Source organism: Ananas comosus, linkage group 17 (genome assembly GCF_001540865.1).
Source record: "Ananas comosus cultivar F153 linkage group 17, ASM154086v1, whole genome shotgun sequence".
In the NCBI taxonomy this organism is placed as follows: domain Eukaryota; kingdom Viridiplantae; phylum Streptophyta; class Magnoliopsida; order Poales; family Bromeliaceae; genus Ananas; species Ananas comosus.
The window spans coordinates 2,823,171-2,848,728 of NC_033637.1; the positions used below are offsets into that span (position 1 = coordinate 2,823,171).

Here is a 25,558-nt window from a genome sequence, read left to right on the forward strand (position 1 = left end):
TAATATAATAAAATTTTAGTTTACAACTATATGCACCTAAGTAATGAATTTATTATTACAGCACTCTTAACTACGTATCACAAAATAAGATAAACACATATATTTGTCGCAATTGCATACAAGTTACTAATTCCAAGTTGAGGTTGCTTTTGTTTGTAGTATTATTTATCAGTTTCATTCCTTCTTCCAACAGAATCAGTTACTTAACAGTTTTTCAGGATAGCACATGATCTATAAATCTCTTTTTTTATATAGAAAAAAAAGGAAAGTCCAGAAACAGAGGTCCAAAAAAAAAAAATGCAAAATCAATGTGTGTGGACTGTGCCCTCACAACAAGCCAGAAAATATTGGTTTACATCATGATACAACTAGTTTTATTCTATACTCCTCTATTTGACTTAGATAAATCTCTTTGCAGGTATTAAAGCTTCCAAAGAAGATAGTTAACATGATCTTTGGTTTCTCTTTCTATCACATTTCTAAATTGCTTAAATTTGCAGATAAAGCCAATTTAGTTTCCTTCCACAGGAAACTTCTCAACAAATGGATTTGGTCACCAATGCATGTAGATAATAATCAATCAATGTATTTCATCAAATGATGATGATCCTCTGACACTCCATCATCAATTCCCATGCACATGCATGGGGTTCAGTGATGGGCGGCTACTCCTTCAAATGTTGGGAGTCACATGATCACCTCCTTAATCTTAGGCTAAATTTTGAGGGAAATGTCAAAATTTGTTTGCATGGTATTATTATTATAATGCTAAGAAAAAAAAAGTCAAGACAAAGTTAGAAGCATGATTTGACCACAGAAGGCTTAGGGGCTCATTCCTCTGATTTTTTAACAGCAGAAGCTTTTATTAGAACATTTTAATAAAAAAATAAATACAAATTTATCACATTGAAGTATATTAAAATAAAGTTGTTTAAACTTGGTGGTTTCCGTTCTGTTGCAAAATAAAGTTGTTTAAAACATTTTAATTTATATAGTACTTCTTCATTTAGTAAATACTCGGATAATATCGTATCAAATAACATAAATAACATTATTCCTTACAGTAGCTAAAACCCAAACATCCTTAATACTGTAGACAAATCGAAACGTGTTTGATTTGTTTCATCCCAAGTATTAATAGCTGAGCAAGTTTGATATTCGAAGAGCATATATTAAATTTAATCATTATTTTGAGTATACTTGACTAAATTCAATAACTTCATCAACAAAGCCACTAATTAAGTAATTATTACGCCTAAATGGCAAGAGAACATGGAGTTTAATTAATGCTACTTTAATTTTGTGATGAAGAACAAGATAACCCTGTCACGTGGCTACATGATTAATTTACTCTCCAAGCAACTTATTTCAACAAAAAAAGGTACCACCAAACCGAATGATCTCCCTAAGATTGTGCTGAATCTATTTATTTATTTATTTTTTAAAAGCCCCCTCCACAACACTATAAATACCCACCAAATTCAGTTGCTCATGCATCATAACCACCAAGTTAACTTCCAATACTTATTCCTACCTGTCCATCTACCTATCAACCATAATTAACTGCAACTTAGCCTCATGGCACAATCCCTATCACTCCTTTCCTTTCTTCTTCTTTTTTCTTATTATTCCACTCTAACAATGGGGGCCTACAATGTACTAAACTACGGCGCGGAGCCCGACGGCCAAACTGACTCGGCGAAAGCATTCCTAAGTGCGTGGGCCGATGCGTGTGGATCCGGCAGCCCCGCGACGATGTACGTCCCCGCGGGCAATTTCTTCGTCAGCCAGGCCGTCTTTCAAGGGCCCTGCAAAAGTTCCGAGATCAAGATGTACATTGACGGGACCGTCGTCGCCTCGTCGAGCTACGACGGGGAGGCGGCCTGGTTGATGTTCAAGTATGTCGATGGTTTGTCCATCTTCGGCGGGACTATCGACGGGCAGGGGCGGGCTTTCTGGGCTTGCAAGACGGCCGGTCGGAGTTGCCCCTCGAGCACCACCGTATGTCCTTTTAAACAATTGCTTCATTGAGTAGAGCTATCTGAAGAAGCAACAAAATTTTTTCGAAGCTCCGTAGTACCCAAAAAGTTATATCAAATCTCAATGTAATTAGAGATAACGAAGAGGCTATACCTAATGAATTTATTATACAAAATGAAACTGAAGAAGATCTAAGTCATCTGAAACAGAGAGATACTGGTCAAATTGTTGGATCCTAACATACTGTAGTATTAAATTTCTAATGCAGTTCAATTGATCCAATGCAGTCACTTACCATTGCTAAATCGAACAACATCCTCATCAGCGGGCTGTCGACGGTGAACAGCAAGGGCTTCCACATCTCCATTTTCGGCAGTAACGGCGTGACGGTGCAAGGCGCGAAGATCACCGCGCCCGGTAACAGCCCCAACACTGACGGCATTCACATCCAGATGTCGAGCGACGTCACCGTCACGAGCAGCAGCATAAAGACTGGCGACGACTGCATCTCGATCGGCGAGGGCGCAAACAATGTGTGGATTGAGAAGATCAACTGCGGCCCCGGTCACGGCATAAGGTGATTGTGGATTGCTCTCCTTGTTACTAATTCACTAATGTTTAGATTCAAGTACAAAATTTGTTTTAAGATTTAGTCCTGAAATTTGAAAATCAATACCCGCCCAATTCTCTAGCTATTTGTGTTTGCTGAATGTAGCATTGGAAGCTTGGGGGATACACCGTCGGAGTCCGGGGTGCAGAACATCACGGTGATGTCGGTCGTTTTCACCGGAACGCAGAACGGGCTCAGGATCAAGACGTGGGGGAAACCGTACAGCGGATTCGTGAAGGACGTAAAGTTCGAGCACGCCGTCATGCAGAACGTCCAGAACCCCATCATTGTTGATCAAAACTACTGCCCTGGCGACGTTAACTGTCCAGACCAGGTTATGGTTTTTCGCATTTGTCACCAGGCCATATACGGTCACCGCACTCGACTATTCGGCATATCGATTTTTTAGTTTCTTTATCTTGTCGATCGTCGTATTTCGAGACTGCGGGGATTAGATCACGGGCTGTCGTAACGACAGTACAGGGATCGTCGGGACGCAGTTTGGCCCGGTGAAGTTCGTATGCAGCACGAGCACCCGTGCGGCTAGATCAAGTTAGCAGGACATCAGGCTCAGTATAGAACAGCAGGCCCAGGGCGGGGCCAGGGTTTTTTTTTCCTACTTGCAGAATGCGGACGGCGGAGCGCGATCCGCGATTTTGTTATTCCTCCCGAGGTTGCCTTCTGACTTTCTATATTATATTATATATATATTAATATATATATAAAATTAAACTTCTATATTTTAAAAAAAGCATGCATTTAACGGCACTTGTTTGGTTGAGGGATAAAGTTGTAACCTTTATCCTCTATTCATCCAAAGAAGGCTTGATGAGTATTTAATCCTCCTCTTAACGGTTATTCTAGAATAACCTTGTTGAGAGTGGGGGAATTGTTGTTCACCTTTTTGGTGGAATAACAATTTCCTTCTCTTTATACTTTATAAATTAATAAAAATTATTATTAATTAATGTATTAATATATTTTATTGATTTAATTAACTAAATTAAATAATTACTTAGCTATAAAATATTGGTAGATAAATTATAACTATTTATTTAAAGTATTAAAATTTAAATTTTAAATTTTTTAAAATTGTAAATTTGAGATTTTAAAATTTTAAAATTTAAAAGTTTATATTTTAAATTCTAAAATATAAATATAAAATATAAAAATTCAAATTCTAATATAAAGAAAGGAATAATACCATTATTTTTTATTTATACTACCTACTTTAATTCTTATTCCATCTTATCTAACCAAACGCTATTTTTTTTATTTCCAGGAATAACCCAATTTTCATCCAAACACAAAATTGATATAATTCCCGCTTATACCTTAATTTATACCTATCCCTGGAATAGCCACTTTTTACTTATTCCCGAACCAAACGATACCTAAGACTTTAGTGCTAGCAGGCTTTGGATTTTTGGATGAAAATTTATAGCTTTGGAATAATAGTGGTCCTCTCGGGTTGAGTGGATGGGTTGAACAATATAGCTTGTATATGTGTAGTACACCGAATTTTTAATATTTAAGCAAATGTAAATAAAAATAATGTAAAATATTATTTTTATTAGACTTACATAAGCAAAAGAAAATTTTGGAATGACATGTGATGAAATTGAAATAAAAAAAAGAAGATTTAAAAATTTTATAAGGAACAAGATTTATATTTTAGCTACAAAATTCACATAGGTGAAAAATTATGAAAATTTGAGAATTTATCGAAGCTATTTTTTTGAGACTAGATTTAAAGTTTTGTGTCATTCGAATATTCGAGCAGTGAAAACGAGACCTAACAGTAATCTGTTAAAAATTTTAGTCGATAGAATTTTCGGTAACCTAAAATAATTGAAAATTAAAAAATTAAGATAAATTAATTCTTATTAATTTTAATTGAGTTTGTTCGTCAAATTTGAGTTTAAATTGGCATTCAGAAGAGCTCCAATTGAACATATTAGGTCAAAATTGGACAAATTAAGATATTTGCTGCATAAGGACTTATTGGCATATTGCTGCATTGGTCAGTGGAATTTCACTAAAACATCTTTACTCTTATCCCCTCATCAACCTGTACCAAGAGAGAGAGAGAGCGAGGAGAAAAAGAAGAAGAAGGGGTTTGAAGGAAGATCAGAAGAGCGAAAAAGGAAGATCAGTTGCAAGCTGCTACTGCTGCTGCTGCAAGTTAAAAGTGATCCCCTAGAGTTGAGTCCATGGACGGCGAAATAACATAATCTAAAAAAATGGAATTGGATCAAAGAGATAAAATATATTGAATCTCAGAAAGAAATGCTCCTGATTTTGTTTTGTGCAGTTGATATTTATTTTGAAACTTTGTGCTTTAAAAAACATTTTATACAAATCTGCTCTAAACTCACACTCGCTAAACGACACGTGCAAATATTTAATATGCTTTTGTGATCTGTTAAAAAAAATAGTGGAGGGCAAAAAAAAATTACTAAAAATTTCGATTCCCAAGTCATAATAATAGAGCAAAAGATAAGATCAAAATATTAAAATAAAAAAATAATCTGCACCCCATTTCGATCCCTATAAATAATAAACAAATGGCAAACTATTTAAAAATACAAAAGTCGTGGATCATATCACATGGCATTATTAGTCGATATCACAAACGATCCCCTTTTTCCCCAAAAACAATAAAATAAAAAAAACTTTAAATACCCCTGTGTGGTCTCATACTTTCTCATTTTAAAATTTTATAGTTTAAAATATATCAAAGTTAGTATTCTATGATTTCGTATTTTCTCACTTTAGTATCCTGTGATTTAAACTGTATCAAATTAGTACTCTGTAATTTCATTATTGTATCAAGTTAGTACCTTATGGTTTTATTTTTCTCTTTTTATTATCTATTCTGGAATATTTTTTTTCGTTAAATTAGTGATAAAGTTAAAACTAAATTGTACTAAAATGAATATTCGATAAACATAAATAGTGTATTTGAAGTTTTTTGTATATAATTTAATAAAATATTAAACCACAGGGTATTAAAGTGAAAAAATGTGAAACCATAAAGTACTAATTTGATACATTTTAAATAACAGGATACTAAAATGAGAAAGTTCGAAACCACACGGGGTATTTGAAGTTTTTCCATAAAATAACGAATCACGCGGAGCACGCCGTTGTAGCTCTTTACATACTCGTCGCGAGCTCGCTTGTGAACTCGGAGACGAAGAGGACGGAGCTCGGAGATCGCAACAATGGCGGCGGAGGGGGAGGAGCTGAGCAACAAGAGGATCATCTTCAAGGACTACGTCGTAGGGTTCCCCACCGAGGACGACATGGTCCTCACCCCCTCCACCATCCGATCGAAGGTCCCCAAGGGATCGACGGCCGTGATCCTCAAGAACCTCTACCTCTCCTGCGACCCCTACATGCGTTGGCGCATGTCGGCGCCCGAGCACGAGAGCTACACTGACGCCTTCGTTCCGGGATCTGTGAGCGAAACCCTCGTCTCAAAACCCTAGCATCTCTTTTTTTTAAAAAAAAAATTTAAATTTAGACTTAACTAGTAATGTACCCGCGCTTTTGCAACGAATACGATTTTTAAGTTCATAATTATTATATTATACATTATATAAAATTGCTTAATAGAGTCAAATTCTCTTATTTAGAGAAAGCGAAGAGAATATTAAATAAAAATTAAAATCAGAGACAGAGAGAGCACTTTCAAATTTTCAAATATAGCATATTTTACTCATAATGTAGAAAAATAAAACTTAAAGATTTTTAAAAATGTAGAATTATTAAATTCAAGTTTAAAATTATTTTAAATATTCATATATTTTGTTTAAAGGAAAGAGAAAAAATAAATTAAAATCAACTAGCGAGAAAGAAAGTGGTATGCACATTTCTTCTCGAGAGATAGAAAGAGAATGGTTAAATAAAATGAAGTAAGAGAGAAAGTATCAATAGGAATTTAAAATTTAAATTTTTGAAGTTGAAAATTGAGAATAAATATTATAAATTTTAAGTTATAAATTTTAAATTTTAAATTTTAATTAGAATTTAAATTTTATAATATAAAATTTTCAACAATATATATATATATTAATATATGTAACTAGTGGTATACTACTACTTATATATATATATATATATATATATATATATGAATAGAGCTAGGTTGGTATACTACTAGTAGCACGAAGGCCTCCGTACTACCAAGTTGTTTTCAATGATGTAGTTTCCAAATCGACGATCGGCTCCGTTAGACTTGATCTACACTATTGAAACTATTTGAAAACTAAATTTCATAATTTTTCGACATCATTTACCTATCAAACGAGTAGTCTAAAAATGAACGATTGAAATAAAAATCTCATAAAATATGATGACAAAAGACTTAAATTTAAAATCAGAGCTACTATTCTAACTCTCAATAGTAAAAAAAAAAAAAATTTATAAAAATTTTATCAGATTTGGATTGTTTTATACCGTTAAATTCACAAACGCATAACATCGACCATTAAAATTGTCAATTTTGAGACCTTTTGATCACTACCCAAATGATGTTGAAAAGTTATGAAATTTAGTTTTCAAATACGTTTAATAGTGTAGGTCAAATCTAACGAACCCAATCGTCGATTTGGAAGCCGAATAATTGAAAATAATTTGGTAGGACGGAGACCTTCATGCTATTGATAGTATACCAACCTACCTCTCTCTCTCTCTCTCTCTCTATATAGGGGTAGGGAGAGAGAGGAGAGGAGGATGGTCTATGGTGCACCGGGTTCACCGAAGGAAGCCAGGGACATAATGGCATAGTAATAGATTGGACTCTACCACACTATATTTTAAATATTGTGTTATTTTTATTTGTTATGTTGTATTATTTTTTTTTTAAATAAAGACACTATTATATTATTGTATTGTATAATTTTCGACACTTTATCTTAGACTTAATTTTTTTTTTCTATCCTGTATTATTTTTTTTTCTAATAGATTTTACTAAATTATTTTTTTCTCGTCAATCTCTATATTGCTATTAACAAATATATTGTTGTAGATAAAATTTACCAATTTTATTAAAATACACCAGCGAAATAGAAGAAAAAAAAAAAGTTAAAATGAATCTCCATAATAAACTCATTGAAAGTTTTCATTTTCGTTCCGAAGCCAAGTTGCTTCAAACTGTTGCTTAATTCACCTTCCTATTGAATGAAGCGGTAGCATGCTACCTTCCTCTCAAAAAAAAGTTTCTTTCAAGTTATTTTTAATTAAAGTTTTGTAACTTTTACATAGTTTGTGCTTTTTATGGCAAAATGAATTGAATATATGCTCTGCCAAGCCCTAACTCACCCTCCGTGGACGAACCTTGCGGAGGTTTTTAACCAGTATTTTTTAATAGCTTTTATATGAAATTATAGATTTATTGCTTATAGTGTAAGAATTGAAAAAAAAAAAAAAAATGGTACATTATAGGAAATGTGTGTAATTTATACGGTTTAGTTCCTTTTGAATGGGAGTTTCAGATTTTAAATTGGCGGATTGAGTGATCAGTTAGGCTATACTCATTTGAAATATGCGAGCTTGTTAAATTTCTTGTAATTATTGAGAATGTTAGCTCTCGAGATCACTGTTTCATGGCATTGTGCAACCTAATTTTTGTCCTCTGATTCAATCTGCAGGTCATTGTTGGTTATGGTGTGGCGAAAGTTGTCGACTCTGGACACCCAGATTTCACAGCTGGAGACTTGGTCTGGGGATTAACTGGTTGGGAAGAGTACAGTCTGATAACTGCACCTGAAGGCTTGATGAAAATCAAACACACCGATGTCCCGCTTTCTTATTATACGGGCATCTTAGGTATCTTTTAATCCATCCACCTCTTTACAGCGTTTAATCAAGATACGTTGTTAACAGAAGCTATTGCTGTCGTTTTCACGTAAATTTACTAACATTTGAGCATGCGCTGTTTGAACTTTTCCACAATTTCGCAAACAGAGTGCAAACTCTTACCTTCTTGTAATAGTGCGATCATCTTGTATTATCCAAGCAACATAGTTTTTCTACATGTTTGTCGTATGGCTCTCCTGAGACAAAAGATTGAAATCTGTTTTGAAGGTAACCTACTATTTCTACTGTTGTTAATGAAGCTTTAGTTAATGCTGTTGCTATGTTAAGAGTGTTGTTACTGTTGCTTCTGTTGCAGCATACGGGAATCGTTTGAAAATCATTGTAAAATGAGAGTTTGTCACTACTAATTAGAAGAAAAAACCGCAAATAGTTTCTAACAGAATGTAATCAACTCATGGTTATTTATGTGCTGAGAGTACATAATTGAGAAATAAGCAGCATGAACTTATGATTCTGTGGGATAAAATAAAACATACGGCGACGCCTCATTTTCTCAATTCGTTTAGTTTTCACATGATTTGTCATGAATGTCTTCCAATATCCGGGGTTTCTGTGCGATTACTGCAGGAATGCCGGGGCATACTGCTTATATTGGATTCCATGAAATATGTTCTCCAAAGAAAGGAGAAAGAGTCTATGTTTCAGCGGCATCAGGCGCAGTTGGTCAGCTTGTTGGCCAATTTGCTAAGCTGATGGGGTGCTATGTGGTTGGGAGTGCAGGCTCCAAAGAAAAGGTATTATCTTAAGCTGTACTCTATGAATTGTGGTACCCCACTTACATCATGTTGTTGAAAGTATATCCTGCGAAAAACAAAAAAGAAAAACTGGCTATTATATTTGTTCTTCGTCGATGCCTATGTTCAGGTTGATCTCTTAAAGAATAAGTTTGGGTTTGATGATGCTTTTAACTATAAGGAGGAGAAAGATCTCAATGCTGCCTTGAAAAGGTTAGTCGATAAACTAGCTTAGACTTTTTTCTTAATATGTATATATGTTCCTGATCCACACTGCTTAAGGAGTTTTCTTATACATAGCACAGAAGTCTAAAAGAGCAAACATCTTAAGCCTAAGTTCTGAAGAACATTGTGGTGAACAATCTGATTAGAAATGCCTGACCCCAAAAAAGAAAAAGAAAATAAAATCTCTAATGGATGTTGCCACATCTAAAGTTTAATAACACCCCTTAGCTACTTTAGAAAGTGTAAAGGCTCAAAATTTTTTTAAAAAAGAAACACTTTTATAGCTTGTATTCTCTTTTTTGTGCCTTCTGCAATTTGAGATGACTTAATTCTTCATGCGCGCACACACAACAGACAAGAAGAAGAGGAAGAAGAACCCGATAACTTGGTCTTGTAAATATTCGCAGGTGTTTCCCAGACGGAATCGACATCTACTTCGAGAACGTGGGGGGCCGAATGCTTGACGCAGTTCTTCTGAACATGAGAGCTCACGGTCGAATCGCGGTCTGCGGATTAATATCTCAGTACAACCTCACCCAGCAAGAAGGCATCCACAACTTGTTCAACGTCGTGACGAAAAGGCTCCTCTTGCAAGGCTTCATTTTCCCGGATCACCTGCACCTCTATCCCAAGTTCTTGGAAATGGTCATTCAGTATATAAGAGAAGGTAAAGTCGTTTACGTCGAGGATGCTGCAGAAGGAATAGAGAAGGCTCCTTCCGCACTCGTCGGCCTCTTTGCGGGCCGTAATGTCGGCAAACAGGTTGTCGTCGTCGCCCGCGACTGATGTGTCTGAGTGTTGCAATTATTGTTGTGGATTTGTGCAATTATTGTTTGTGTGTATCAATCAACTCTGCTGTAGTTGGTGTCAGCAATGAAGATGACATTTGTGATCAGAATAATGAAATGATATTTCTAAGATCAGAGGTTTTAGATGTACTTGTATGATATTTTTAAAATCATAGTTAATGTTTCCCGTTATTTCCCTAATCATACAAGCTTATATTAATCCTGGCTTCTAAAATCTCAGTTTAATCATGCCAACAAAGCATACTATTAATTGAAGATTAAAAAAACAAATTTTGTATAGTAACAAAAGAATTATTAAAATCCTCATCAACTACCAGATGGAAATACCATTAATTTATTAAGTTTCTGCATAAAATGGAAACTAAAAAGAACACACATGTTTTCTACTTTACAGGAGAGTCACATTCCCATTTATCTGCGTTGCATGAATCTCACATTTACATGTTTATAAATTTTTTTATTATAAATTGATTTAACATAATATCATAATTATTATACAAAATTATTCATCAAAAAATTATTTATAAAATCAGGCCTAAAGTACATCACCATACAAAAATAAAAATAAATGAATCACCACTTTCTAAATACCATAATTCATTTTCGCCCCCCTTATTTAAAATATATTAAAATTATTTGAGAGTACTTTTAAAGACAGTAAATCATTTACTGTTTTTAAAACTAAACATAATAAATGATTTATCATTTATTTGTCTGACTTTGCACAAATAAATTTAATTTTGAAAATAAAAATTTAAAATATTTATAGTTACAATTAGAAATCTCAATAGGCTTACTGGCCAATATTCCCCATTTATATCATATATGACAAATTAATTTCATCGTCTCTAACCAGCGGGATATCACCATGTGCAAAAAAAAATTTAAGCACATGGTTTTAGGCGGAGATCACAAATAAGTTCCTATTTACTATAAAATATTAAAAATATTTTAGAGTGTTTTTAAAAACTGAATCGTTTATTTTTAAAAAAAACTAAACGATTTTATCATTTATTTGTCGACTTTACATAAATAAATATTCATCATCTATATCATATATTCATATATGACAAATTAATTTCGTCGTCTCTGAGCTGCGGGATACCACCACGTGCGAAAAACTTTTAGGATAAATTTTAAATATTATTATTATGGTTTCGTACTTTTTCGCTTTAGTACTATATAATTTAAAATGTATCAATTCAATATTCTGTGGATTTCTTTTTTTTCGTCAGTCCCTCCATTAATTTTTATTTAAATTATGTATAAAAACTTTTTAGATGCTCTATCTATAGTTTATTAAATATTTACTCTTTAGTACCATTTAGTTTTAACTTTAATACTAATTTAATAAAAATAATTAGTAAAAAATTAATAAAATAAAAATAAAATTACGAAAGTAAAATATTTTAAATTATAAAATATTAAAATAAAAAATGCAAAATAACACGGTGGTATTTGAAGTTTTTTTAAAATTTTAAGCTAATGTTTTGAGGCTTCCTATTTACTATTTTAATAATAATATATTCGAAAAAAGAACCACCATATATATCATATGGACCACGCCATTAATTGTGAGCTCGAGTTAGAAGTAGACGACGACGACGACGACGACGACGACGAAGAAGAAGAAGAAGTAGCTTAGAGATCGCAACAATGGCGACGGAGGGGGAGGAGCTGAGCAACAAGAGGATCATCCTCAAGGACTACGTCGTAGGGTTCCCCACCGACGAGCACATGGTCCTCACACTCTCCACCGTCCGATCGAAGGTGCCCGAGGGATCGATGGCCGTGATCGTCAAGAACCTCTACCTCTCCTGCGACCCCTACATGAGGGGCCGCATGTCGAGGCCCCTCCACAAGAGCTACACCGAGGCCTTCGTTCCGGGAGCCGTGAGCTCGAACTCTTCTCCAAACCCTAGCTTCTCTAATTTTTTTTTGATGTACAGTTTTAGTAATTTCGAGGGTTTCGTTGCCTGTGAAGTGAATTCAGTGATAAAAAACGCAATTCTCGTTTGAAAACTGCAATTTTGCCGAGTTTTTCGTTGCGATTATGGGGAATTTTAGCTCCCGGGATTATGCTTCATGTAGAGCCAGGTATATTTTGGGTGGATTATTGGTGTTTTTTTTGCTAGGTTCATTAAATCGTTAAATGGGGTGTCTAATTTAGATTATCTATTATGTTCTTCTAATGTTCGTATTCTTATTATTGCGATATTGATCTATTGAGCATAATTGTATCAAAAAATTTAAAAACTGTGGGGATTTGGAACTTTGGATGAGTGTTGCAAGTAAGTTATGGCTAAGCACTGCAATTTTTGATTGAATATGCCACCCCTTTCTTATTATACCAATGAAAATGGTCACTTGTGCAATTTTCGCTCATTCCAATTGCTTGAATTATCTCTTCTTCTTTTTTTGAAAAATTCAGTAATATTTGGGTGGATTATGCTTGTCAAGTTTTCCGACGATTACTTATATCACTTTTCTGCAGTATTTAGCTTCTTTTCATTCTACTAGTAGTTTGTTTTATCCATGTAGGCTGAATAAGTATTTTTAAGTAACTGTTAATTCCTTAGTATCTAATGGCATGATATGACCTGAATTTTATTCTATGATTAATCTGCAGGTCATTACTGGTTATGGCGTTGCGAAAGTTGTCGACTCTGGACACCCAGATTTCAAAGCGGGAGACTTGGTTTGGGGATTAACTGGGTGGGAGGAGTATACTCTGATAACTGCACCTGAAGGCTTGACTAAAATCAAATACACCGATGTTCCGCTTTCATATTATACAGGCATTTTAGGTATCCTTTTATCAGCCGGCCGACTTTAACGGAATATGATCATATTAACATTGTTTTTGTGCTGAGAATACTTCAAATAGGCAACTTAAGTTTATAATTCTGCGGGGTAAAACATCTGTCAACTCCTCATTTCCCCAATATTTGTCGTACTTTTTGCACGATTTGTCGTGAGTACCTTTTAATATGTGAGCCTTTCGTGCAATTGTTGCAGGAATGCCAGGGTGTACTGCTTATGTTGGGTTTCATGAAATATCTTCTCCAAAGAAAGGTGAAACAGTCTATGTATCAGCTGCGTCCGGAGCGGTTGGTCAGCTTGTTGGCCAATTTGCTAAGCTCATGGGTTGCTACGTTGTTGGGAGTGCGGGCTCCAAAGAGAAGGTATTTTCTTAAGCTTTACCCTAGGATTATATTACTCCTCGTCAAGGTCATTGCGCTATTATAATATTTCCTATGAAGAGAAAATACAAAAAAAGAAGAAGATTTGTATATTTGTTTTTTGTTGTTCTTGTTCAGGTTGATCTATTAAAGAATAAGTTTGGGTTTGATGATGCTTTTAACTATAAGGAGGAGCAGGATCTCAATGCTGCCCTGAAAAGGTTAGTCGATGAGTTCATATAATTTTCCCCCCCTCTTCTTCTTGATGTACACTGCTTAAGGAGTTTTCTTGCACATTACAATTTTTTTCAACACTCGGTGAAACAACTGAAAAGCATGCAAAATTGAAAAGAGCAAGCATCTAAGCCAAGTTCTGATGAATTTTGTGAGAATAGTCTGATTAGAAATGTTTGATCAAGATCTAGAGACCAAATTCGAAATGGTTGTTACATGTTTTGAAGTTTTAACAACACCTCTTAGCTACTTGAGAAAGTATAGATTATCACCTTTGCGTTCTTTTCTATAATTTGAGATTAACTTATTCTTACAAAAAAGAAAAAAAACCACCTGGTAACTTGGTCTCGTAAATCTTCCCAGGTGTTTCCCAGATGGAATTGACATCTACTTCGAGAACGTGGGCGGCCGAATGCTCGACGCAGTTCTTTTAAACATGAGAGTTCATGGTCGAATCGCGGTCTGCGGATTAATTTCGCAGTACAATCTCACCCAGCAAGAAGGCATCCACAACTTGTTCTGCGTCGTGACAAAACGGATTCGGATGCAAGGCTTCATTTTCGCCGATCACAAGCACCTTTATCCCGAGTTCTTGGAATTCGCTATTCAGCACATAAGAGAAGGGAAAATCGTTTACGTCGAAGATGTTGTTGAAGGCATAGAGAAGGCTCCTTCTGCACTCATCGGCCTTTTTGCGGGGCGTAATGTTGGCAAACAAGTTGTTGTCGTAGCTCGCGAGTGATGTGTCAAATGCTGTCATTAATGATGTGATCAATATGTATTCCTGTATCTCAGTGCCTTCTCTGTATCAATTATGCTAATATTAATATCAGCAATAATGATGACATTTGAAATCAGAATGGTGATCTTTCTAGATTGGAGCTTTTAAGTGTTTTATCTGATAATGAATCCAAATCACAAATTGGTTGGAAAAATTAATGTAATGTGCCCAACTGGTGTAGGATGTTTAAGGAGTTAATATTTTCAACTCCCAAATTGTACATATGCTGACCATCTACATGCAAAGAGAAAAAAAAAATAGTTGAATAATTTGCTTTATCATGAATTTTTCAGAAAAGGATTCACTGTTAATCGATAGTTCAAACTCTGATTAATGCATACATGGACTATCGATCCGGTTCTCTCGGATTGTAGACTTGGTCTCACCAAAGCATTAGCAGGAAACTTCACACATAGATTTTAACATCAAATTTAATCCAAGAAACAAAATATCATATGCTTTTAGGAGAAAATACAAATCGATGTGTTTCTAATAAAGTTTTTGTAATTATCAAATGTGGATACTGTTAACTTGTAAACTCTTGCATAAGATGGGAATTTAAAACAGCTAGTAAGAGAGTGAAGTAAAGCTATGCTTCTTTAGAAAACAAATCTCTAACGAGGCAATTAATCCTTTATCCAGAGATAACTTATTTTCAGTGTAATTATAAATAAAGTAATTTGATAGAACAACAATATAATTATTTTAGCTAAAAGGTGACTTATCTTATTTCTAAAAAATAATTAAAAGGCTGAATATGATATCCCTGCTAAACATTTGATCATACTCATCCTTTACCGGGTACTACATGCTTCTTTAATAAATTGAAAAGATATACCGAATAAGGTATTCGCACACCCAAACAATCCCAAGGTCTTATTCGTCAGAATAAATTATCTCCGAATAGATTATTCAACGTAAGAAATGAGTTTGACCTTTACTTTTATATAGTAAGATTACATATTTTACGGACTAAAAAATCTATATTATTACTGACCATTCCTAGCGCAAGTGGCAAAAAGCTTGGTGGTTGGTACCCGAAGTCCCAAGTTCGAATCTTGGTTGATTCACATTTCTAGTAAAAAATGAAACGGGTAGCATGCTATCTATCTCTCTAAAAAAAAAATTTATTATTAATTTTAAATATTTAAATAAATTTAAAAATATATCAAATAAGATATTCAAACATTCCAATATGTCTGAGTTTGATCTAACCCTTTAGCCCGTTCAAAGGGTTCAAACACTAGGCTAAGCATGATGGATATGTTTAAAGTTTCATAATTGCACTCCTTTGACTCCTACTTTGGACTTCTTATGCTTTATAAGGGCTTGGAGTAATCCCTACGCTGGTGCCCGAAGACCATCAAAATCACAAGTTTACTTATTTTCATGTTTATTTTTTAAAAATAATTTATCCAAAGATTCCTCCAAATTCGAGAATTTATAAAAGTTTGTATTCACATTTGTTGACTCATTTTACTTTTAATATTAAGTTACATGAAACTGTCGTTCTTTTTAAAAAAACTTTAAAACTCATGTTTGTAAAAAGTGGTGTTTAATTTTTTTAAAAATAACAATTAACTTATACCGGGCCCCACAAGATTTATTATATTATATTATATTGTATCATACTATATTTTTATTTTTTCCAAAATAACAAGAAAAAACCGACAATGGATGTGTGAAATGAGGAAAAGATAAATAAATGGACTGCGAAGCTTGTGAAGCGTGATGGAGGGCGTAGATTCGCTGCGCACACGGTTGCACTGAATTTCTACAACCCGTGTATTATTCATTTCACTTACTCTTATTCGGCAAATATATATGGAGATCCCCTCAACGATCGGTTATTTTCAAGTGACCTCTCAAGTTTTTAATTTCTTTTATTTTTGGAATTAATTAAAGATTGATGAGTAACAAAGTTAATAAAGCTAGTAAATTTAATAAAAAATTTTAAAATTAATTAAGTATAATAAGTTAATTCGAATTTAAAAGCTGAGGGATCTTGGTTAAATAAAAAAAATTTATACTATACTTTTATAAATATAGAGAATTTCATCCTCATAAATCGGTTTCAATCATAGAGTTTTCGAATCAACAATTCATATCGTTAAATATGAATTTTAGACATAAATTATATTTAATGATATAAATTATCGACTCGAAAACTCAAATAATTTATATCTACGAAGGAGATCGTACTCACAATAATATGACAGTCATGCTCTTAAAAAAAAAGTTGAGTCTATTTCAAATAGTTTATAATAAAAGGATGTTTATACATTTTATGACAAACTTCAAATACTATCCTTATGGTTTCACACTTTTTCACTTTAGTACCCTATAGTTTAAAGTGTATCAGTTTAGTACACTGTAATTTTAGTTTTCTCTTTTCGTTAGTTTTTCCATTAGTTTTTCGTTAAATCATATATAAAAAACTTCAGATATCCCACCTATAATTTATCGAATATTTATTTTAATATCTTTTAGTTTTATCTTTATCGCTGATTTAACAAAAATAATTAATAGAGGAGAGAACAAAAAAAATAAAATAAAATCACACGATACAAAAGTGATACATTTTAAAGAAAAGAGTACTAAAGTTAGAAAGCGAAAAACGACATGGATGGTATTGAAAGTTTTCCACACATTTTAACTCTGTGCACATGTCATGTATCCATTTGCTAATCACGCTGTTCTCTGTTTCAACCTTATTGAGGTAGGCCCCTCATATGTTTCCGGGGACGCGGGAATCGCAAGATCCGCAGCAGGAGATGATGGGGGCATCTTTGACTTTGACCACACTCCAACGGAGGCAACATTTCTTTCCCCTTCTGTCCGAACCTCGCATAAAATTTTTCATGCGAGCTCGGCAACATCCACCGTTGAAGATGGAAATGGACGGCCAGTTTAGTCGTTCGCATAAATACTTTTATGAAAATAAATGGCGGTTTTAGCCGTTCATCTAATTCCAATGTACATTAATTAAAGAGTACTCTGTATATATTATTAGTATTATAATACTGTTTTATATATATATACATACATATCAGTGTAAGAGAATATATAATATATGTAATGGAAGTTACACAACACAGTAGGATTATATTTTAAATTTGAGATACATTAATTTATAATTGTACTATGAGGTATTCTAAAATTTTTTGGGCTCCAGACAAAGCGCATAGATATTTTTTCTACTTTTATGTAAGCGGAAAAGTAAATTTTTTTTTTTTTTCGCACTTGCTCATGTAATATGTACTGTTTGTAATTTTATATAAAATCTTAAAATTTGTTTAAAATTAAATTTTTTCTTAAGTTATTAGACTAAAAAAGTCAGAAAAAAAATATACTTATTTGTTTTTCGATAGGACCAAAAAGACGATTTACATAAGGTGTTATTATTCCTCGGTTATAATTGTATACATAATGATATTTAGAATTAAAAAAAATCTAAAACTGCAAAATAAGGTTGGTATTCAAGGCTTCAAGTTTGAAAACTAAGTCCAATTTGATTATAAGGTAGCTAAGCTTCGTTTTAAAATTTTTTAATAGTACAAAAAAAACACTTTTAATCATCATATTATCAAATTAGGCTAATAGCATAACCTTTTTTTTAATAAAAAATGAATAATTGATTATCTTTTTCTTATTAAAAAATAAGGTAAACTTCAAACATCACCTCTGTGGTTTCACACTGTCTCACTTTAGTATCATATAGTTTAAAGTATATCAATTTAGTACACTGTGATTTTATTTATTTATTTTTTTGTCAGCTCCTTCGTTAACTTTTCGTTAAATTATATACAAAAAACTACAGATATCTCATCTAAGTTTACTGCATATTTACTTTAGTATCTTTTAGTTTTATCTTTATCATCGATTTAATAAAAAAATTGTGAAGAAGATAATAAAAGGGAAAAAATAAAATGACAGAATACTATACATTTTTAATCACAAGATATTAAAATTTAAAAAAAATACAAAATTATAGGAATAATATTTAAATTTGTTTTTCTAAAAAAATAAAAAAAAACTGCAAAGTGGCGTGTCCTCTTGTGTTGTCGAGGGGAAAATCTGAAAAGGGGAAAGCTTTTTCTGCCCATGAGATTCAGATTTTCTTCTTCTTTTTTTTAATTTTTTAATTGCAATGAAAAGACTTGTATCGAGGAATTTTATATTGTCACACCTGCACCACGTTATTAATAACAAACCATATTTCTTATTTTCAAATAAAAATATAATAAAAATATTTTTTTATAATCATAATAAAATATATTTCTAAAAAAAATATATTTAATTAATTTATTACGCCACATCACCAATATATTGGTTGTATTTTAGAATTTTTCCTGGTCATGGACTCACGGGGGTGTGGTGGTCGTCTTTGGAAATTTCCTACTCCAAGGACTGGTCTTCTTCGGCTACTAGTGGCCCCTCCACTCTCTCTCTCTCTCTCTCTCTCTCTCTCTCTCTCTCTTTCGCTTCCTTGTTTTTTTTCTTTTTCTTTTTTTTTTTTCCCTTTTTCCGTGGGTGGACGCGACGCAGAGCTCGATAAAAAGTCTTCTCCGCGTCCCCCCCTTCCCCTCTCCTTGTTTTCTTTGATTCCCCCTCTCCCTCTTTCCTTTTACTTGGAATTTTTTTTGTTACCTATATACAGGATATGTTATAAGATCCTGTGATTCGGGGTTTTGCCTTGTGATGTGCGCTTCTTAGCCATGGCTCTCTTGGTGAGTGATCAAAACTCTTTTTTTTTTTTTTGAAAAAAAATGTTTGGTTTGGTTGCTTTTAGTGGGGTTTTGGTGGGTTTTTTGTTGATTTTGGAAGGTGGATCTGGGACCTGGGTTGCTTAGGATGTCAAAGTTTCAATTTTTCTTCTTCTCTTTTGGTAAAGAGGAAAAAGTTGGCCTTTTTACGGGTGAGTTTGGATCATAGGGGACTCAGATTAGTGGGATGATATGCTGTATTCTTCTTCTTTTTGCCCCCTATTTTTGTGGTTGTTTGATACATATTCCTAAAATTTTTGGGTCAGTTTATCTTATCTTTCTCTCTTCAAGCCTCAGCTTTTCATGTGAGTAAGATCTTATCTGCTTGTTTTTTGTGGCTTGATAGATTTCAGGTTTAGTAGTCACATGATCAATCCTTTTTTTTTTGGATGTTTGTTATTATTATTATTATTTTTATTCACTTTTGACCTAAAAAGTTTATGGCTTGCATAGGCAAAGAATGAAATTTTGAAGGGTAATTTTTTTTTCCCCTTTAATTACAAAGGATAAGGTGCCCTCAATAACTCAGACAGAAAAAGCTCTTCTAGAAGAGATTATTTTCTGAATCTGGCATTGCAGATGATACCTTGAAAATAAATACTGGGGATTCATTTGGTTTTGCCAGCTGATGCTAGTTTATATGGTTTTCAGATGCAAAATGTATTGAAGTTCTTCAGCTTAAAAATCATAGTGGCCTTTTGCTGGTACCAGTTCCTAGTGCTTCTTCTGTTTCTCTCTTTCTATATATGTATGTGAATGTTCTATCATTTTCCTCGCAATCTAAAAGGCGGAATGCGATTGTAGTCTAATCTGTGTCAGTTGCATTGTGTTGTTTGCTTATTTTGTAACTAATGTGTTTGCTGGATGCTATTTAGTTTGGTTCTTCAGAATGTGCTAAGAATTGCCTGAACTTATGAATACCTTCCTTGCCCATACATACTGGGTTTGTTTGTTTGTTTGTTTGTTTGTTTGTTTCTTTGAGTTTGTGCATTTTGGAATTAAATATAAACTATCTGTGCTTACTTTAAGCCTTTCTCTCGTAACTCCTCTCCTATTTTGTGTAGGTACTATTCAATCTTCAATACTGGTTAGCAGTTTAGCTGGTATCGAAGCGACTTGGCTCCTGATTCATTATATCATATCGTGAATTTGCATAGATATATTTATATGGCTACGAAGAGAAGTTCTCGTTCTACGCTTCTTCAAATACTCTCTTATTTCTTGCTAAGTAGCCTAAGTTACGGTACTCCGAGTGACATCCTATGCCTACAACTTGTGAAGGAATCTCTTTCCGACCCGAATAACTACCTTACAAACTCGTGGAATTTTGATAACACCTCGGAAGGGTCCATATGTAAATTCTATGGCGTCGACTGCTGGCACCCTAATGAGAACAAGGTCCTCAATCTTCACCTCTCCAACACGGGCCTGACAGGCAACTTCCCAGCGGGCCTCGAGAACTGCACTAGCCTGACGGGCCTTGATCTGTCGAGCAACAACCTCTCCGGACCCATCCCGGCCAACATTTCAAGAAGAATACCTTTTGTGACAACCCTTGATCTTTCGTTTAATAACTTCTCTGGCGTAATTCCAGCGAACCTTTCGAAATGTGTTTATCTCAATGTGCTCAATCTGCAACATAACCGGCTGAATGGACAGATTCCTGTAGAGCTGGGACTTTTAGACCGACTAACCCAATTCAATGTGGCTGATAATATGCTATCGGGGCCGATTCCATCATTCCAGAATAAGTTTTCGGCGGCCAGCTATGTGAACAATCCGGGTCTTTGTGGGGACCCTTTGAGTGAGTGCACAGCACCTGCAAAGAAAAGCCGGATTGGGGTTATTGTGGGTTCTGCTATTGGTGGTGTAGTTTTGACGGTGCTCATAGTTGGGGTTATTATGTTCTTCTTCCTGAGGAGAGTGCCGATTAAGAAGAAGGAAAAGGATGTAGAAGAAAACAAATGGGCGAAGTCCATAAAGGGGGCCAAGGGAATCAAGGTAAGTTGACTTCTTTTTTTTTTTTCTCTTTCACAAACCTTTTGGTTATTATACAATTTTCAATTACCGGAAAAATGTGGTTAAGCAAAGTGATAAATATCACCTATGGAATGATAGTTGAAGGAGGCAAAGGTACGGATTTTTTGTTTTGGGGGGTAATATTTATAGGATTCACCATGTCAAGGTGGAAAATGTGGGTATTTCTGCAATTGGCAAAAGATCTGTAACTTTCTAGCAAAATGGTTTTGGTGATTGTAGGATTCTCACTCCCTCTAACTCCCATTGTTTTGTTATGTGTAGGTTGCAATGTTCGAGACTTCAATATCGAAAATGAAACTTAGTGATTTAATGAAAGCGACCAACGACTTCAGCAAGGAGAATATCATCGGAACTGGTCGAACAGGCACAATGTACAAAGCCACACTTCCCGATGGCTCTTTTCTTGCTATTAAGAGATTGCAAGACTCCCAACACTCTGAAAGCCAATTCACCTCCGAAATGGGAACCCTAGGAACTGTTAGGCATCAAAACTTGGTTTCCCTTTTAGGTTACTGCAGCGCAAAGAAAGAAAGGCTCTTGGTATACAAGTACATGCCCAACGGCACTCTCTTCGACCAACTGCATCAACCTGACTCAGAAAGCAAGAACAAAATCATGGATTGGAAACTTAGACTTAAAATAAGTATTGGGGCCGCCAAAGGGCTAGCGTGGCTTCACCATAGTTGTAACCCGCGAATCCTCCATCGGAACATTAGTTCCAAATGTATATTATTGGATGAAGACTACGAGCCCAAGATATCTGATTTTGGCCTTGCGAGGCTCATGAACCCAATAGACACCCATCTCAGTACATTCGTCAATGGCGAGTTTGGTGATTTGGGTTATGTTGCACCTGAATATACTCGCACTCTCGTGGCCACCCCGAAGGGCGATATTTATAGCTTCGGAGTAGTTTTACTTGAGCTTGTTACCGGAGAAAGGCCTACTCATGTTTCTAATGCGCCAGAAAACTTCAAGGGTAGCCTGGTGGAGTGGATTACTTATCTTTCGAATAATTCCATTCTTCAGGATGGTGTGGACAAATCATTAATCGGGAAGGACAACGATAAGGAGCTCCTCCAGTTTCTGAAGGTTGCTTGTACTTGTGTTCTATCTGCGCCCAAGGAAAGGCCGACAATGTTCGAAGTGTACCAGCTCTTGAGAGCCATCGGGGAGAAATACCATTTCAGTACTGCAGATGATGAGATAATGCTGCCGCCGGAAAGCACCGACGCAGATAACATGGACGAACTTATCGTGGCACAGTAGGATTAAGGTGTATTTTTTTCTGAGATGGCGCATGTCGGATAATTGCTCTTCTGCTGGGAGGTGTGAATCAGAATAACTCTTTTTCAGCAACCCCTGGCTATGTTTTGGGAGTTGTGCTGTTGGTGAATCTTTAGGCGACTAGTGAGGCTTTTCGATATTTAGTACGGTAAATGTTGTTGGATAGTGGCTCTGCTTGTTGTATATGGCCTTCCTTGTGATATACCTTTAGCATATCTATTGTTCAATATAATTACTGCATATATTTTATCTTCAGCAATATATCTATGCCTACATGTATGATTTGTCGTTAATTACGGATTTGATTACGCAAAGGGAATACAATATATTATTGCCACAGCATCTGATTTCAATTCTTTGTTGAATACTTGAATCTTGGTTTCTATTATGGTTGTAGATCATTACATTAAACGAGTACCTGTACCCAGGGAGGATCTTCAAAATTGTGATTCCTTACTCTGCTCGTCTGCAGTCCATCTGAATGTTTATGGCTTACTATTTTGTTACTGGGTTTTAGTCATACAAGTCATATGTTTCTAGTGATTCTCATGACAATCCATTGTATAGTTTGTACTACATTACGTAGTATGAACGCGCATCTCTGCCATCGGGTAGCTGCTCGCCATTTTTTGATCTGCATCTGTCTCTCATCTGCCGCATCTCCGTCAGCTGGGATTCCTGCCTTACTGTGCAGATTTATTCGTCCGATCAACTCTTATTCTTCCTGCTGACTATTTTTGTTCGGCCATACCGATACTCGCTTGCCGTGCGATACCACCACCGGCCCCTCTTCGGCGAACCAGTCTCGCTGAAATGCTAATAATCTTTTCCCTACGAGAGAGTAGAGGCGACTCGCGACCGTTAAGGAGGGAGTCAGAGCTTTTGACAACTCCCTGCATTGGTTGCGACACTGCATGCTTACTGTCTTACTCTCACTTCGGCATACATGCTTACTGTCTTACTCTCACTTCGGCATACGTTCAGAGCCTATCAAACTGTGGCTGCCACTTCCCGAAGTAGGAGTGCTCGATTGCCATCGGCTTGGTCAGCTGCGGTTCTTCATTACTGTGCAGTCAGTTCAGTGCAGATTCGACCCATCCAAGACGCATGCAGAACTCGGCCAAGAAGTGAAATTGATCATTCACTTCGACGTATTATTAGCAAACTCGTGAAAAGCATGATTTAAGATATGCGCGTAAAAAAGGAATTGAATCCACAGCTATAGAAATTGAAATCTGCAGTTCTGTCGTCCGCTGTCCGCTGTCCGCTGTTCTGGAATCTGCCTTCGCAGTCCCAGTCCCTTCGCTATCCGCCTCACCGCATTCTATGCATCTGATCTTATTTTGTACGTGTGTGTGTGTGTGTGTGTGTGTGTTTTGTATTTTAGTAAGGCCCTACATTGTTTGAGTTATTTTCCTAATAAATGAAACGCAGTTCACATGTAACCTCAATAGGAGAGTACTTGTTTATCATTCAAAATGGTGTGAATGAGCAATCAACTCGTTTCTTTTGCGAGTCAAAAAAGGACAAAAAGGTGAAGGAAACTAATCTCCATTTTGCTTAGAACATGTATGGTTGCACCTTGGATCTGATTGTCTTTTTTATTCTTTTGTACTTTTTTTGTTGTTTTCTTTTGAAATTTGTCCAACCAAGAAATAAAGAGGGCCCTCAATCCCCCCAACTTTTTTTTTTTTTGGGGTCTATTGGCACCTCAATTTGTAATTTTTTTATTTAAGTAATTTTAGTTAATTAAATTGGATATTTAACTTAAATCAAACTGTGAATCTTATAAGTTTAGATGCCTACTCACATTTAGCAAATAAAACCAAATTTATTAATGACTAATATCAAATAAAGGTATCATCATATTTAACACAATTTCAATTGTTTAACTAATTGGAGTAACTCAAATAAGACAAGGTTAGAATTTGAGAGAGTGTTAATAAAAAAACAATAAGAAATTGAGGACCAGAGTGGGCGTTAGTGCATGAGGTATGCATTTAGGGCCAGCCCAGTACTAGAAAAGTATAACGAATCCAATCCGTTAGTAATAATAATTTAAGTTAAACCTAAACTACCAATTAAAAATGTTCAAGCTCATTTATTATTATTAGAGCATAAATCTACCCTATTTTCAATCACAGTTCGTTTTTCATCCAATATGGGACTATTGGAGCATATCTACACTATAGACTTTCATGCTATAGCAATTTCGCCGGAACTTTTTTTTTTTGTTTTGGTTTATATATTGGTCATATTTGGCTTAGGGAGCGTTTGGATTGACGAATCTCTAGATCTAATGTAAGTTGTAACTCAAGTGTAGTAGTGAGAGTTTTCCTGAATGGTAGTTATTTTTTTGTTATTTATTTTGATATTACTCGTACAAACTAAAAATTAAATTTAAACACTTCGTTTGTTTGTTTTGGTGTAACTTGATACTAGCGTAACTAGTTTTCGAGTTATGTTATTTGTTTTGATGTAAGTAAATAAATCTCGTTCCCTCCTAAATATAGTGGTAAAGTTATTCCCACAAAATCAAGCATATTAAATAATTAAATTCTCCATTACTATTTAAAACTAATCTTAATCTATTGTAAAGGAGGTAATTCTAACACATTGTAAGGAAAGTGGAGTTTAGATTTTAATGTTTAATTATTTTGTTAGAGAATGTTGAGTGGCGAAAAACTTGATTATTGGTATCCGAGAATTCAGGTTCGAAACCTAATTATTTAGGAGTCGGACAGGACTCAATAAAAAAAATAAAAAAATAAAAGCTAACGGCGTATTTGAAGGGATCTTTATAGAAAATTAGAATAATACAGTACAGCAAAGTAAAACTATACAGAAACCATTGAGCTAAATCAAAATTTACTCTCTCAAATAAAAAGAACAAAAAAATAAAAAAGGCAGCACAAATATTCCTAGGCAAAAACTCAGTAGTTTTTTCATTTGACTCAAAGAATAGAAGTTGTTGCGCATCATTGCTTACGCATGTGTAATAATATATACCAAAAATACCGTTCT

General features: G+C 34.7%; 2 protein-coding genes across 2 annotated transcripts; both read left to right on the forward strand.

The window, feature by feature from the left end:
- LOC109723340 (2-alkenal reductase (NADP(+)-dependent)-like) lies at nt 1,515–10,367 on the forward strand. Its single transcript, XM_020251677.1, has 8 exons — nt 1,515–2,001; nt 2,268–2,557; nt 2,696–2,924; nt 5,782–6,054; nt 8,248–8,425; nt 9,044–9,210; nt 9,341–9,423; nt 9,843–10,367. The coding sequence occupies exons 1-8, from the start codon at nt 1,579–1,581 to the stop codon at nt 10,219–10,221; spliced, it is 2,022 nt and encodes a 673-aa protein (XP_020107266.1). The 5' UTR covers nt 1,515–1,578; the 3' UTR covers nt 10,222–10,367.
- On the forward strand, nt 11,818–22,887 carry LOC109723341 (probably inactive leucine-rich repeat receptor-like protein kinase At5g48380). The gene is made up of 7 exons (XM_020251678.1): nt 11,818–12,137; nt 12,874–13,051; nt 13,263–13,429; nt 13,565–13,647; nt 14,024–14,399; nt 20,300–21,208; nt 21,509–22,887. Exons 1-7 carry the CDS (start codon nt 11,901–11,903, stop codon nt 22,514–22,516), a joined length of 2,958 nt encoding a protein of 985 aa, XP_020107267.1. The 5' UTR covers nt 11,818–11,900; the 3' UTR covers nt 22,517–22,887.